Source organism: Neomonachus schauinslandi, chromosome 8 (genome assembly GCF_002201575.2).
Source record: "Neomonachus schauinslandi chromosome 8, ASM220157v2, whole genome shotgun sequence".
Lineage (NCBI taxonomy): Eukaryota > Metazoa > Chordata > Mammalia > Carnivora > Phocidae > Neomonachus > Neomonachus schauinslandi.
This window is the reverse complement of record NC_058410.1, coordinates 50,848,442-50,864,664: the sequence shown is the minus strand read 5'-3', so window position 1 is coordinate 50,864,664 and position 16,223 is coordinate 50,848,442. Positions and strand designations below refer to the sequence as shown.

The window sequence follows — 16,223 nt, the reverse complement described above, 5'->3', positions numbered from 1 at the left end:
GAGAAGAGTTTGGGTAACTGTAGCAGGAGGCTTATTGAAAGTACCATCAGGGGCACCTGGGTGGCTCAGGCGTTAAGCGTCTGCCTTCAGCTCAGGTCATGATCCCAGGGTCCTGAGATCGAGTCCCACATCGGGCTCCCCGCTCGGCGAGAAGCCTGCTTCTCCCTCTCCCACTCCCCCTGCTTGTGTTCCCTCTCTCTCTGTCAAATAAATAAATAGAATCTTAAAAAAAAAAAAAGAAAGAAAGAAAGTACCATCAGTACTAGCACATGTTTGTTTTATATAAAAACATTGTTGGCCAAATCCCTATCCTTCTTACTTCCAGTAACCCTATCAGGCCAAAGTAGTTATTTCACTGAAGGTGCTGACTTTTTCATTTCTGCGTCCCTTGTGTTGTTAAATGAATAAAAGTCATTTTGAGAGCTGAGCTGACCTTCCAGTGGGGACAATATACCTTCTGTTCATGTTCTTTGCTAATGTTTTTGGCTCCCCTGCATATTACCACTTTTTACAAGGAAGCTAGCTAGACAAGGCTAAACTCTATCTCTTTACTTCCCTCTCTGAACCCACTTGGGTTAAAATCTAGATCGGGGGAAGAAACTGAGATCAATGGCTAAGGAAGGGTTAATAGGTGATTTGGTGAGTTCAATATTCTATGAAATTTTAAGATCCTGGCTGTCCTATGCCTGAGACCAGAGATTGTATCCCTCAGACCGATATCCTAAGGCAGAACCACCAATGATAGCCATTAGCTGAATAGCAAAATCTCAATGAACCAGAATTTAACCACAGGAGAAAAATTCCTACTTGTCATAAAGCACTGTGTTGGGCACTATGGGGCTTATAAATCTGTCAAAATAACTTTCTGTAGATCCATTTTAAGGAACTTGAATGCTAAGAGAACAGATTCATATAAGAAATCCTGTGTTGTTTTTTTTTTTTTTTAAAGATTTACTTATTTTAGAGAGAGAGAGTTGGGGGGAGGGGCAGAGGGAGAGAGAGAATCCGAAGCAGACTCCCCGCTGAGCACAGAACCAGACTTGGGGCTCAATCACATGACTCTGAGATCATGACCTGAGCTGAAATCGAGAGTCAGATGCTTAACCAACTGAGCCACCCCCAAGAAATATTGCTTTTAAAAAATGAAAACAAGGGCCACCTGGTTGGCTCAACTGGTAGAGTACACGATTCTTGATCTCAGGGTCGTGAGTGTGAGCCCCACATGGGGTGTAGAAGTTACTTAAATAAAACTTTAATTTTTTTAAAGATTTATTCATTTATTTTAGAGAAAGAGGGAGAGAGTGAATCTCAAGCAGACTCCCCACTGAGCACGGAGCCCATTGTGGGGCTCGATCCCATGACCCTGAGATCATGACCTGAGCCAAAACCAAGAGTCAGATGCTCAACCAACTGAGCCACCCAGGTGCCCCATAAATAAAACTGTAAAAAATAAAAATAAAGAATGAAAACAATTTCCACAGAAGGTCCTAAGATAAGTGCACACCCAGTTCTATCTTCTACAACCAAGTACTGTACCATAAGAGTGAAGTTCAAAATGACTTTACAGTATTGTCAAATACTCGCTTTGCTCGCTCTGTTTTATTAACAAGGCCCTATCCCTATTAATGACTGGTTTAGGCTCCAGTGGACACTGGATAGAGGCGGTTGAGCATTCAAGTGCTGAAGTGGATTAATGATGAAAATTAATCAACACAATCTTATCAATTTTAAGTTTCAAACTAGTAATGTGCATTTGTTGTCCTATTTGAGAATATTCAATTCTGCTACAGAAAACAAGAAGTCGAATGGGATAGGTAAAACTTAGAAGATGTGTTATGCATAGGTAAGTAACCCATTTAACATTAAGCATAAGTAAAGTAAGTAGTAGAGACATGTGCTGAACATACACAGGGATAGAAATGCTGAGTAAACATTAAAATTGTCACTAAACATTAAATATACATGAGGTATATGAGTCACCCAATATTTATGAGGTCTTATATTGGCCACCCATGGTTTATACTCATTCTGGCCCCAAGGTATTCTGCCAAATAAAACTCAAAGCTGCTCTTAGAGCAGTTAGTGAGTTTACAATTTTGGCCAGACATACTTGTCCTGTGTCTCTCCATTTGAGCCTCCTTGCTCCAAACCTCAACTCTGTTCCTCATTATGACACCATCGGCATGGAAGGCTGATGAGAAAAGAAGAAGGGGAGGGGGAGAGGGAGGAAGATGATGGGAGTAGGTGGGGGAGAGGAGGAAGGAGAGTGGGACTGAGACTGACCAGCAGACCAGGATTCATGCAGTGTGGTCTTTCTATCTCACTTGTACCAAATTCCAAATACATGAACCTACTCCATCTCTGTCCCTTATTTCTCACTGTGTGTTTTTAATTGATTCAATAAACCATGTGATTCAAGCATCTTAATTTGTGATCTGTAACCTGTGGGATAGCTTACCTGGTAGTATATTTGGAGACTACACTGCATCAAGGTAATTTCCCACATGACAAAACTCATCAGTGTCTCTTAAGCCTTCATACGGTCTACTAATTGTCTGCCACCAAGGGCCAAGAGAAGAAAAATAAATGAAAGGTGGCAACCAATTATTAATGAGGAAACCTGAAGTAGTCAATCCTGTTTAATCCTACAGCTTGGTTACACGTGGTCCTTGTTGTGACTTTATAGTACATACATATATAGTCTTGGTTTCTCCTGGTAAAATTATCACTAAGTCAAATGGTTAAATTATTGGTATTTGATGATATTCCACAAAGAGGACAGTGGTCTATAAAGAAGGCTATGATCTCAAGATGCTCAGCCAGCCCAGCAAGTTTCACTACCATCATTTGAGAAAGCTGCTCATTAACAGTGTGAAACTAACTCATTTCACTGCACCTATATTTACTTACTACACATTTCACAGGGGCCAGGCACTATGCTCTGTGCTGCATTGGAGAAAAGGTGAACATGATAGATCACCATCTCAGGAATTTCACAGTGTACTGTAGAGATACACAGTGTATCACAAAGATACATGAAGTACCCAGGTAATTATGATACCAAAAAAAAAAAAAAAAGCTACGTTCCATAAAAGGCATGCAAACAAAACTTTATGGAAATTCAAAAAAGTAAGCAATCACATTCACTGGAAGAATCCCAGTAAAATAAAATGGTACAAACTCTCTTAAGGATAATTTAGGCATGTGTATGAACAGCCTAAAAGACTGCACAGTTTATGGTAATTAAGAACAGAAAATAATCCATGTACATGTCTAAAATATTTAGAGTGGTTAAATAAACTCTGATACATCCGTTCACTAGAAAATATGCAGCTCTTAAAAATTACATTGCAGGTAGATATTTCATTAAGTGTTACGGGAAAAGTATAACATACACATGATAAAAAAAAATGTTCCAACTCTTCAAAAGGACAGGCAGTGAAATGTCTTTCTCCCACCCTAGAATCTCCGATTTAACTTGGAGATCTTTCCATATCAGTGAAATACAGATCTATAGCATATTCTTTATCAGTCCGAGTACAATTGTATGGGCTTTAAATATATTTTACTTATTCGGTCCCCTGTTAAAAGACAATTACCCTGTTTCCAGAATTTTGCTATTACAAACAATGCTGCAATATATCTAGATGAAGTGTCTATTATATGTCTATATTATTATATGTGAAAGTGTTCAAGATATTCTGTTAAGTAAAAAAACAAAGGCAGATGAACGTCTGGTTTCCAATTCCTCATGTAGGAAGTTGGAGGTTGCTACTCCATCCTAGCAACAAATAAAAGGCTGAACACACTGAAAAATCAACACCTCTTGGATCTGTGAGAGAGGAGGACACAGCCCAAGATTCAAGAACAAGAAGTACAGAGAGAACACCAGGAGGCTTGGCTTCCCCAAGCACAGTCTCAGTAGGAGCTGGTGCCAAGGCTAGAAAACCTGAACTGTAATTGACAAAAGTGCTGGAGGCTCAGTATGGACAAGTCTGAGAGTTAAAAATTCCAAGGAGACCCAGTCATAGAAGGTCCCCACAGTATTGTGAGATTTACTCTCAGGAGTTTGACCGTATTCCCAAAGTAAACATCAGAGAAAAGTCCCCTCAGACTTCGGGCAGGGGGCATCATTTTTAAATATGCCAGAGCTTCTGTTTTTCCTAACAAGGCTGCCCTCAGGAGAAACTGGCTAACCTGAACTTCGCCTGCTGGGGGATTCTTAGAGCCTAACTAACCTGAGGAGGGAAAATAGCCAACTCTAGCCCACTCTAGCCATCCTGTCCCACCTAAAGTAAGAGAAAAAGACTGAAAATTCTTGAGAAGTTCACAGTTCAGAGGCATATGCTCACTTAAAGACTGAGACCTAATCATAGGGCGTAGAACACCTCTCCTCCCCCTACATCTTACCATCACATTCCTAAAGGCCTATTTATAGCAGTTCCTTTTATGCAATACATCAGGTCTGGCTATCAAGAAAAATTGCAAGGCATTCTAAAAGGCAAAAAACACAATTTGAAGAGACCAGAAACAGACATGGCAAGGATGTTGGAATTATCAGACTGGGAATTTAAAACAACTATGATTAATATGCTACAAGCTCTCATGAATAAAGTAGATAGTATATAAGAACAGATGGGCAATGTAAGCAGAGATGGAAATCCTAAGGAAGAATAAAAAAGAAATGCTTGGTATCAAAAATACTGAAACTCTAGCCCTAACCCTTGATGGGCTTACAAGTAGACTGGACTCAACCTAGAAAAGAATCTCTAAGCTTAAGGATATATCAGTAGGGGTGCCTGGGTGGCTCAGTCGGTTAAGCATTTGCCTTTTAGCTCAGGTCATAATCCCAAGGTCCTGGGATTGAGCTCCATGTCCAACTCTCTGCTCAGTGGGGAGCCTACTTCTCCCTCTCCCTCTGCCTGCCACTCCTCCTGCTTGTGTTCTCTCTCTCTCTGTCATATAAATAAATAAAATCTTTTTTTAAAAAAAGGATGTATCAATAAAAACTTCCAAAACTGAAAAGCAAAGAGAACAAAGACTGGAAAAAAACAAAAACAAAAACAAAAAAACATCAGAATAGAACATCCAAGAACTGTGGGACAACCACATAAAATACAACATACACATAATGGGAAACCAGAAGAAGAAAGAGAGAAAGGAACAGAAGAAATATTTGAAATAATAATGACTGAGAATTTCCCCAAATTAAAGTGAGACATCAAACCACAGATCCGGGAAGCTCAGAGAATACCAAACAAAATATATACCAAAAACCTACACCTAGGCATATCATTTTCAAACTATAGGGAATTAAAGATACAGAAAAAATCCTGAAAGAAGTCAAAGGGGAAAAAAAAAACTTACAGAGGAAGAAAGATAAGAATTACATCCTAGTTCTCTTCAGAAAACATGCAAGCAAGAAGAGTGGAGGATACTGTTTACCCAAAGAAAACAAAAATACTCATTGAAAAGATACATGCACCCCTACATTTATTGCAGCATTATTTATAATAGCCAAATTATGGAAGCAACCTAAGTGTCCATCCTGTAGATGAATGGATAAAAAAAATGTGACACACACACACACACACACACTGTAATATTACTCAGTCATAAAAAAGGATGAATTCTTGCCATTTGCGACAACCTGGATGGACCTAGAAGGTATTATGCTAAGTGAAATAAGTCAAACAGAGAAAGACAAATACCATATGACCAATAAAACAAAATCCAAATTTTAAAAAATCTAAATCTGAAAAAACAAAACAAATGAATAAACAATCAAAAAGCTAAAACAGACCCATAAATACAGAAAACAAACTGATGGTTGCCAGAGGGGCGAGGGTAGAAAAGCTAGGCAAAATGAGTGAAGGGGGGTGAGAGATACAGGCTTCCAGTAATGGAATGAATAACTCACAGGGATGGAAGGTATAGCACAGGGAATACAGTCAATGATATTATAATAGTGTTGTATGATGACAGATGGCAGTTACACTTGTGGTGAGTGTAGCATAACAAATAGAGATATTGAATCATTATATTGTACATCTGAAACTAATGTAACATTGTGTGCCAACTATACTCAAATTAAAATTTTTTTCAAATTCAAAAAAGAGAGAGTGGAGTAAAATATTTAAAGCACTGAGAGAACCACTGACCTGAATTCTGTACTCTGCAAAATTATCCTTCAAAAATGAAGGAGAAATAAAACTTCCTTGGACCAACAAAAATTGAAGGATTTTGTTGCCAGTAGGTCTGCCTTGCAAGAAATGTTAAAAGAAGTTCTTTAGAGAGAAGAAAAATGATATCGGTCAGAAACTGGGATCTACATAAAATAAGAAAGAGCTTTGAAGAAGGAATAAGAGAAGGTAAAGTAAAACCATATTTTTCTTATTCTTAATTGACCTAACAGATAACAGTTTGTTCAAAATAGCAATACCAACAAGGTATTTTATTGTGTATGTATATGTATATATCATATGCTTATATGTAAGTAGAATGAATGACAGCAATGATACAAAGTATTGGAGGGAGAAATTAAGATTATTTTTTATTATAAGGTATTCACACTATCCAGGAAGTGGTATAGTATTATTTGAAAGTCAATTTGGATTAGCTATAAATGTGTAATGCAAACTCTAGGGCAACCACTCACTAAAAGAAAGTTTTAAAAAAGAGCTATAAAATGATATGCTAAAAAATAAAAAAAGTGGAATCATATAAAATGTTCAATCCACAAAAGCAGGAAAAAGTGGAAGACAAAAACAAAAACAACAAAGACAAGAAATAGAAAACAGTAATGAATATGGTATATATTAATCCAACTCTTTCATAATCACTTTGAATGTCAATGTTCTAACTCTATCAATTAGAAGACAGAGACTGTCAGAGTGGATCGAAAAACAACCCCAACTATATACTATCTACGAGAAACCCACTTTAAATATAAAGACACATACAGATTAAAAGTAAACAGAGAAAAATATACTGTGCTAATACTAATCAAAAGAAAGTAAGACTTCAAAGCAAGGGAAGTTATCAGGGATAAAGGGGTCAATTCTCCAAGAAAACATAACAATCTTAATATGCATGTGCCTAACAACAAAGTGTCAAACTATGCGTGGCAAAAACTAATAGAATTATGAAGTGAAATAGGTGAATCCACTATCGTAGTTGGAGATTTTAATACCTCTCAGAAATGGCAGACCCAGAAGGTGGAAAATCAGTAAGGGCATAGCTGAACTCAACAACACCATCAATCAACTGTATATGATTGATATCTATAGATCACTTCATCCAACAACAGATTACACATTCTTCTCAAGCCCACATTGAGCATTTACAAAGAGAGACCACATTCTGGACCAGAAAACACGCCTTAACAAATTTAAAAGAATAGAAATCACACAATGTCTGCTTTCAGACCACAGTAGAATTAAACTAGAAATCAATAACAAAATGATATTGGAAAATCCCCAAATACTTGGAGATTAATAAGCAAACTTCCAATAACACAGGGATTAAAAAAGAAATCTCAAAAGAAATTTTTTAACATTTTGAACTAAATGAAAACGAACACAATTTATCAAAATTTGTGGAATGCAGTGAAGGTAGTGTTTAAAGTGAAATTTATATCATTGAATGCCTATATTAAAGAGAAAAGATCTAATATCAATAATCTAAGTTTGTACTGCAAACTTAGAAATACTTAAGTATAAGTCTAACACAATCTGTACAAGATCCACATGAGGAAAATCATAAAACTTTGATGAACAAAATAAAATAAAAACTAAATAAATGGAAAGATATCCCATGCTTGTGATTAGGAGGACTCAAAACTGTCAAGATGGCAGTTCTTCCTAAACTTGATATAGATTCAACACAATTCCAATCCAAATTCCATCAAGTTATTGTGTGGATATCAACAAACTTATTCTGAAGTTTATATGGAAAGGCAAAAGACCCAGACTAGCCAATGCAATATTGAAGGAGAAGGACACAGCTGGAGGACTGACAGTATCCATCTTCAAGACTTACTATAACGCTATGGTCATCAAGATAGTTTGGTATTGGCAAAAGTATAAACAATTAGATCAATGGAACAAAATAGAGAGCTTAGAAATAGACTCACATATAAATAGAGTCAACTGATTTTTGGCAAAGGACAGCATTGGAGGAAAACACAATCTTTCAACAAATGGTGCTGAAACAACTGGATATCCATATGCCAAAAAAAGAAAAGAATCTAAACATAGACCTTACACCTTCACAAGAATTAATTCAAAATAGATGACAGACCTAAATGTAAAACACAAAACTATAAAACTCTAGAAGATAATGTAGGAGAAAATCTAGATGACCTTGGGTTTAACAATTACTTTGTCACATGTAATTAATTCAGAGGCACAATCCATGAAAGAAAGAATTGATAAGCTGGACTTTATTGAAATTTAAAAATTTCTGCTCTGTGAAAGAAAATGTCAAGAGAACGAAAAGATAAGCCACAGACTAGGAAAAACAAAACAAAACAAAACATTTGCAAAGGACACATCTGGTAAAGAACTGTTATCCAAAATATACAAGGAACTCTTGAAATTCAATGATAAAAATACCAACAATGAGCCAAAGACCTTAACAGACAACTTGTCAAAAAAGATCTACAGATGGCAAATCAGCAAGTGAAAAGATGCTCCACATCATATGTCATCAGAGAAATGTAAGTTAAAACAGCTATGAATACCACAATGCCCCTATTAGAATGACCCAAATCTGGAACACTGCCGACAGCAAAGGCTGTCAAGGATGAGGAGCAACAGGAATTCTCACCCACTGCTGGTAGGAATGCATAATGGTATGGTACAGCCACTTTGGAAGACAGTTTGGTAGTTTCTTACGAAACTAAACAGACTCTTGCCATACGATCCAAAGGAATTGAGAACATGTTCACACAAAAACCTGCCTGTGGATATTTATAGCAGGTTTATTCATAATGTCAAAACTGGGAAGCAACCAAGATGTCCTTCAGTAGGTGGCTACATAAATAAACTGTGGTACATCCAGATAATGGAATATTAGTCAAGGCTAAAAAGAAATGAGCTATCAAGCCATGAAAAGACATAGAGGAAACAAATGCATATTATGAAGTGAAAGAAGTGAATCTGAAAAGACCACATACTTTATCATTCACACTATATGACAATCTAGAAAGGGAAAAACTATGGAGACAGTAAAAAGATCAATGGTTGCCAGCATTTTGGGGCGGTGGGAGGAGGAGGTAAATAGGCAGAGACAGAGGATTTTTAGGGCAGTGAAAATATTCTGCATGATACCATGATAGTGGATATATGTCCTTATACATTTATCCAAACCATGTACAACACCAAGAGTGAACGATAACATAAACTATGGACTTTGGGTGATTACAATGTGTCAGTGTAGGCTCATCAATTATAACAACTGTACCACTCTGGTAGGGGGTGTTGATAATGGGAGAGGTTGTGCATATGGGGGGCAGGGGTATTTGGGAAATCTCTGTACCTTCCCCTCAATTCTGCTGTGAACCTAAAACTGTTCTAAAAAAGTCCATAACAAAAAGGAAATAATAGCATATACAGTATGATCCCATCTTAATTTTGTGAAAATATATTTACCATAGTGAGAAAAAGTCTGAAACAAAGGCTACATATATTTTTTAAGATATTATTTATTTATTTGTCAGAGAGAGAGAGTGAGCAAGCACAAGCAGGGGGAGCTGCAGGCAGAGGGAGAAGCAGGCTCCCCGCTGAGCAAGGAGCCCAATGTGAGACTCAATCCCAAGACCCTGGGATCATGACCTGAGCCTAAGGCAGGCACTGAACCAACTGAGCCACCCAGGCATCCCAGGAAAGACTACATATATTAATAGTAGTTATCTTTGTGGTAGAATTACATGTGACTTTAATTGTCATCCTTTTCCTTTCTGTGCTCTCTATTATCTAAATTCTCTACAGTGGAGAAATATCATTCATATAACTTTAAAATATTAAATGGTTTTAAGAACAGCTTTGTGGATGAGATAGTATTTGGACTAGGACTTGAAAGACAGGTGGGATTTTGATTTGCTCAGAAACAGAGATAATATTAGTGATAAAAGGAATTGTGATTGAAGCTCCATGGGGTGAGAAATTTTAGGCAACTTGGAAGTGTTTTGTCTCATTAGGTTAGAGCACAGAATACCTGTGGAAAAGTGGTAGTAAAGGAAGAAGTTGGAAAACTGCACTGAGATCTTGCACATCAGCTGCAGTGTTTATAATTTAAATAGAGTAGGAAGCACAGGAGAGGAACAATAAAGACAGAGGTGAACAATAAAGACAGAGGTAAACAATAAAGACAGAGGTGAGCAACAGCACCTCTTTCATTTAGTAAGAAAATTTAGTTATCCAGAATATTCCTGAGCAGTTCAGTCAACTGTTGGTATTATACTTGATAGGTCTCCAAAAAGACAACATGATCTAACAGGGGGTTTCAGAGACAGAGAGGTCAACCTAGAGAAAATACAATGTCATAAGGCAAATGTAATGAAAGTATTAAAGAATCATTGCTACATAAAATACTTTCAAAGACATCAGTACTCACCACCCAAATGATTTCCCAACAATATATTCAATAAGCCTATGGGACTTTAAGTACTATGCCCAAGAGATGGACATGGGAAAGATGACTGAACTACAAGATTTTTACCAATATCATGAATCAGGTGGACTATTTGAAATGCAGATCAATTACATTTATGACTATCACTGCAGAAAGATTGATCCTAAGGACACTGCAGTGGTGTCTGGACATCAGATTCATACTGCTGTGTTCTAAGCACTTCCAAAATCCATTCCAGAATACTGATTCTCTTTAACATTTTCTGGAGTAAAGGGCTGACCTATTGGAGATTCTCCACTCCAAGAACACTACTGGGAAATAGTTTCCATACTCTCACCAGAGATCAATAGAAAGCAGAAGGACAATAAAATATACCAAATGGTCCATACCATAATACTCCATTCCAGGTATTTAAATACTGCCTAAAACAATATCAATCCAACTTAGTAACTATTTAAAAACAGCTCCCATCTGGGGAGCAACTGACCAGGCACTGTGCTAGGTTCTTTACCGACTTTTTGTCGTTAATCGCAACGGTCTTGCATAGAAGGTATTATCATTCCCATTTTACAGAAAAATAAAACATGGCTCAGAAGGCTTAATTCACCTGTGCTATTCACACAACTAACAGGAGATAGAGCTGGTGCCAGGGTCTTTCTGGCTGAAAGCCAGTGACCCTTCCACTGGACAACACGGCCCCAATACCTGCCACCTGCCTCCAAAACAGCATTCTGAAAATGTCACCAGTATTGTTCTCCTGTGCCAATACCATGATCGGAACAACTGTGAGAAACCTTCAGAACTCATTTCAGACAGATAACTGGATCTCTGCAGTTTATCATCATAATAATGCTGTGGCAAACAGCAAAATCAATACAAATTTCCAAGGAAAGAGCTGTGCCAAATATTTGTGTGGCCTTTTTTTTTTTGCCTCAATTGCCAGCAAAATAAAAAAACTGGATAGAATAATAACTATGTCTTTCATTGGTTTGGGGATCAGATACACAAACTCCTTTTATAAAACCAGAAGCAAGAAGTTAAAAGTCTCCAAATATAATGCCTATACATTTTGAATATCTCAAATTCCCTTTAAAAATCTCAAGAATTAAATTGCAATTTAAGATATCTATAAATAGCATGGAATTGAGCAAAATGCTACTGATTTAAGCCAAATGAGAAAATGAGCAAGAGGCCCTTTTGCTATCTTTATAGAACAAAACTCTTTAGGGACTAGAAGCAGTGTTCTAAGAATAGAAAGAATATTTTCTCCCTGAATACCCCACCCCTCTCTAACTCCACTACACTTTCATCTTATATCTGCAGGCAGCTTTCTCTTTTCTCCCCCAAAGAAAAGGCAGGAACATATCTGGTGGAAATATCTCAACATCTTTGAATATTAGATGAGATACAGATTAAGAAAAAGAACACTATTGGAAAATACTTTGCATACTCTCACCAGAGATCAATAGAGGCAACCAAGGGAAAGCTAGTCATCTAGCGTTTCTCGGCCCTCCAGTGCCATTCCTGCGGAACAGAGGGAAGCTGAATATCAGGAAAGAAATAAAGGAAAGGGGTCCAATCACCAAGGGTCTGAATGGTGCATTTACCCACCCACCTGTTATCAAGTCCCTGCCATGGACTAGGCATCAGGAATCCAAAAATAAATGGCATATGAGATTGGGTTTCTCTATTAAACACTCCCGTAGCACATCACTCTTCTTCGTAGGACTCATTACAGGATCACATGTCTGGTATTTTAGCTACATGCTAAATCTTAAGAGACTTGGTTATGGGAATGAAAAATGGTATAGCCACTCTGAAAAATGGTAAGGCAGTTTCTCAAAAAAATTAAAAATAGATTCCCATAGGATGCAGCAATTCCATTTCTGGGTATGTATCCAAAAGAACTGAAAGCAGGGCCTTAAAAAGATACTTGCACATCCATACTCATAGCAACATTACTCACAATAGGCAAGAGGCAGAAACAACCCCATGGTCCACTGACAGAGAAACAAAATGTAGTATATACATGCAAGGGAATACTATTCAGCCTTAAAAAAACAAAAACAAAAACAAGGAAAACCTGTCACATGCTACAACATGGATGAACCTTGAGGACATTATGCTTAGTGCAATAAGCGAGTCACAAAAAACAGATTCTGTATGCTTTCACTTATGTGAGGTACCTAGAATAATCAAGATCATTGAAACAGAAAATAGAATGATGGTTGCCAAGGGCTGCAGAAGGGGGGAATTAGTGTTTAATGGGAAGAGACTTTCAGTTTTGCAAGATGAAAATGTTCTAGAGGTTGGATGCACAACAATGTGGATATACAGATGGTTCCCAACTTATAATGGTTCAACTTACGATTTTTCAATTTTACAATGGTGCAAAAACAATATGTATTCAGTAGAAACCATACTTCATATTCTAATTTTGATCTTTTCCCAGGCTAGTGATATGGAGTATGATCCTCTGTCCAGCTCCCAGTCAGCCACATGATCACAAGGGTCAACAACCCATACACTTACAAACAGTCTGTACCCATTCAACGACTCTGTTTTTCACTTTAGTATTCAATAAATTACATGTCATATTCAGCACTTTATTATAAAATAGGTTTTGTGTTAGATGATTTTGCCCAACTGTAGGTTAATTAAGTGTCCTGAGCACCTTTTAGGTAGGCTAGGCTAAACTATGACGTCCAGTGGGTTAGGTGTGTTAAATGCACGTTCAACTTACGATAGTTTCAGTTTACAATAGGTTTATCGGGACATAACCCCATCTTAAGTTGAGGGAGATCTGAACTTAGCATTACTATACCCTTAAAAACAGTTAAACTGGGCAGGGGAGCTAGCAGCCCCGCAATGGTGCTGCTGGAGACCGAGCACTTCTTGACGGAGCTGACCAGACTCTCCCAGAAGTGCCCGTTATCCGGCAGCGTGTTCATCACCCTGAAGAAGTATGATGGTCGAACTAAACCCATTCCAAGGAAAGGTTCTGTAGAGGGCTTTGAGCCCTTAGACAACAATTGTCTGTTCAGAGCTACTGATGGGAAAAAGATCAGCACCGTGGTGAGCTCCAAAGAAGTGAACGAGCTTCAGATGGCTTACTCAAACCTACTGAGAGCTAACGTGGATGGGCTGAAGAAGAGGGACAAAAAAAGCAAGAGTAGGAAGAGCAAAGCAGTGCAGAGAAGGGCACCAGATACCCTGCTTTCACCAACTAACCACTGAATTACTATGTTTCCTTTGGCTTTTACTCTTGGCCACAAAGCTAGGTTTCTGGTTCCCCTATAATAACATTTCATGTGAGATGAGGGTCATTTTGGATAGAAGGAGGGCTGCAATGTTTACAGGATACTTGTAAAAAGCCAAGTTTATTTTAGAATTGGCTGATTGGCCTGTGTTGCATGGTTGTATATCCTGGGATTATAAAGTCTCTGTGGCCATCTGTGTGAAGAACAATGGATCATTAAACCTGTATTTATCCGCAAAAAAAAAAAAAAAAAAATAGTTAAGATGGCAAATTTTATGTTACGTATATTTTACCACATTTTTTAAAATTTCCTAATTAAAAAGAGATTTGGGGCACCTGGGTGGCTCAATCAGTTAAACAGATGACTCTTGGTTTCTGCTCGGGTCATGATCTCATGGTCATGGGATCCAGCCCTGCATAGGGCTCCACGCTCAGCACAGAGTCTGCTTGGGATTCTCTCCTTCTCTCCCTTTCCTTCTCCCTCCCCCTCTACCCCTCCCACCCCCTCGCCCCCATGCATGTGCTCAGGCGCATGAGCTCTCTCTTTCTTTCTCTCTCTCTCTCAAATAAATAAATAAATAAAATCTTTAAAAAAAGAAAGACTTTTTTCCCTGTAGCTTCATTATTTAAGCACAGGTACTTGCATATGGAAGATATTTAACAAATATTTATTGAATGGATAGATGAATGGAGGAAGGGATGAATGGATGAATGGACAGACAGATGGAAATATGAACAGAAGAGCAACATATAAAACAATAATTACTACACCATGTGAACACAGAGAAATGGACCCTTTGAATATGAAGAAAGGAAGAGTTCTTGTTATGGTTGATTCTGATATAATATTTACCATACAGAATTACTTTATCTTATCCATCTATGCCACAAAAAATTTTAATAGAGATTTACTTTTTTCTGGTTAAATAATTTTTATCTTTTCTCTTATTTCTCTTTATTACAGTATAATCTGTCTTCTGACCTAGATGAAATTAAAAGATAAAAATCCATTTTTTGTCACCTTTGCTCTTTCTAGCACCTCTTTTAATCCAAAAGGATAATGTGAAATAGAGCTTACAATCAACACTGCCGAAGACGAAAGCAGGTGATAAGTTGCTTGCCCATTAGTTATTAATCAGCTATCCTCCAGGGTATAGTGTTATGAAGCTGTGTCACGTAATAAACAGCAGGCAAAAAGAATAATCTCCATTTTCTGACTCTGAAATACAGGCATGTGCTATAAAACTAAATTGACATCTGTTAGCAGGCTTGTCACATGGATGGTTTTTTCCTGCAGAATCTGGAATAAATTAAATCTTAAAATAAAGATTGGAACAGAGAGACTGCTTTACATAATTCCTTCTAATGGCGTGCTGATTTTAAAGAGAAGTTCTTACAAGAAATCTTTCAGTATCATTTTAATTGCAAAACTGTTGAATGCCACTCCATGCTAGGAAATTAGTGTTTTTATAAGGTCCTTATGTTTTAAACTAAAAAGTGGCAAGTGAAACCTTCCTCAACTGGCTGGAAGATAAATCAGGTTTTACCTCCAAATAAATCTATGCCCACTTTTTCCCCAAGCACCTGGAGCCTGTTTCATGGGTGGTTGGTTATGCATGGCACCTCTGAGCACCAGCATGGCTGAGCTCCCGGGGCAGAAATGGTTGGCCGGGCTGTGACCTCACAGGGTTTGCTCAGGAATACACTCCCTCAGAGGATTCACTAATAGGAGAGCAAGTTCTGGGGCCTCTTACTGTCAAAAGCCATTAAGCATTTTTTAACACATATAGAGGAACTGGCAGACCTGGTGAAACTGGGCTGTGCAACACTGAACAGAACATTCTTCTACTGAACCACAGCCTCCTGTATGAAAGGAAGTCACACAGAGGGAAACCTTTCTGGGCCCCTGAAGCTTAGAGCCCCTCTGTTCCCTCAGGATTCCTTTGGCTCTCCTTCCCAAAACTTTGTCAAAATGGCAAAATCCTCAGACAAATATACCCACCCCTGGTACACAGCAGTGAAGAAAACCAAATGCCAGCTCCCTGGAGGCTTGTTTCCTCTCTGAGCGAAATCCTCCCCTTTTGTAATAATTCCGGGCGCCTTTGAAAATCTCAAAAGACGTGACACTCAATCAAAATGCTTTGTTTTACATAAAATCATAATTCTGGTCTCCTTAAAATTCTTCATTCATTTCTCTCACCAACATGAAAGCGTTTGCCTGCACAACCCTCCTCAGATGGTAGCGGTTCATATCCCACACCTTCTCATAGGGAACACTGAGGCGCTGAGGACACAGGAACTCGGTGAAGAGACAGAGGAGGCTGCAGAA

At 38.0% G+C, this 16,223-nt stretch overlaps 2 protein-coding genes across 2 annotated transcripts in view; one reads left to right on the top strand and one right to left on the bottom strand.

Annotated features, from left to right (window-relative positions):
• Positions 1–16,223, bottom strand: part of METTL24 (methyltransferase like 24) — a 96,186-nt gene that overhangs the window by 23,100 nt on the left and 56,863 nt on the right. The window lies entirely within an intron of this gene.
• On the top strand, positions 13,504–13,872 carry LOC110583134 (signal recognition particle 14 kDa protein-like). Its single transcript, XM_021693194.1, has one exon. It carries the CDS (start codon positions 13,504–13,506, stop codon positions 13,870–13,872), a length of 369 nt encoding a protein of 122 aa, XP_021548869.1.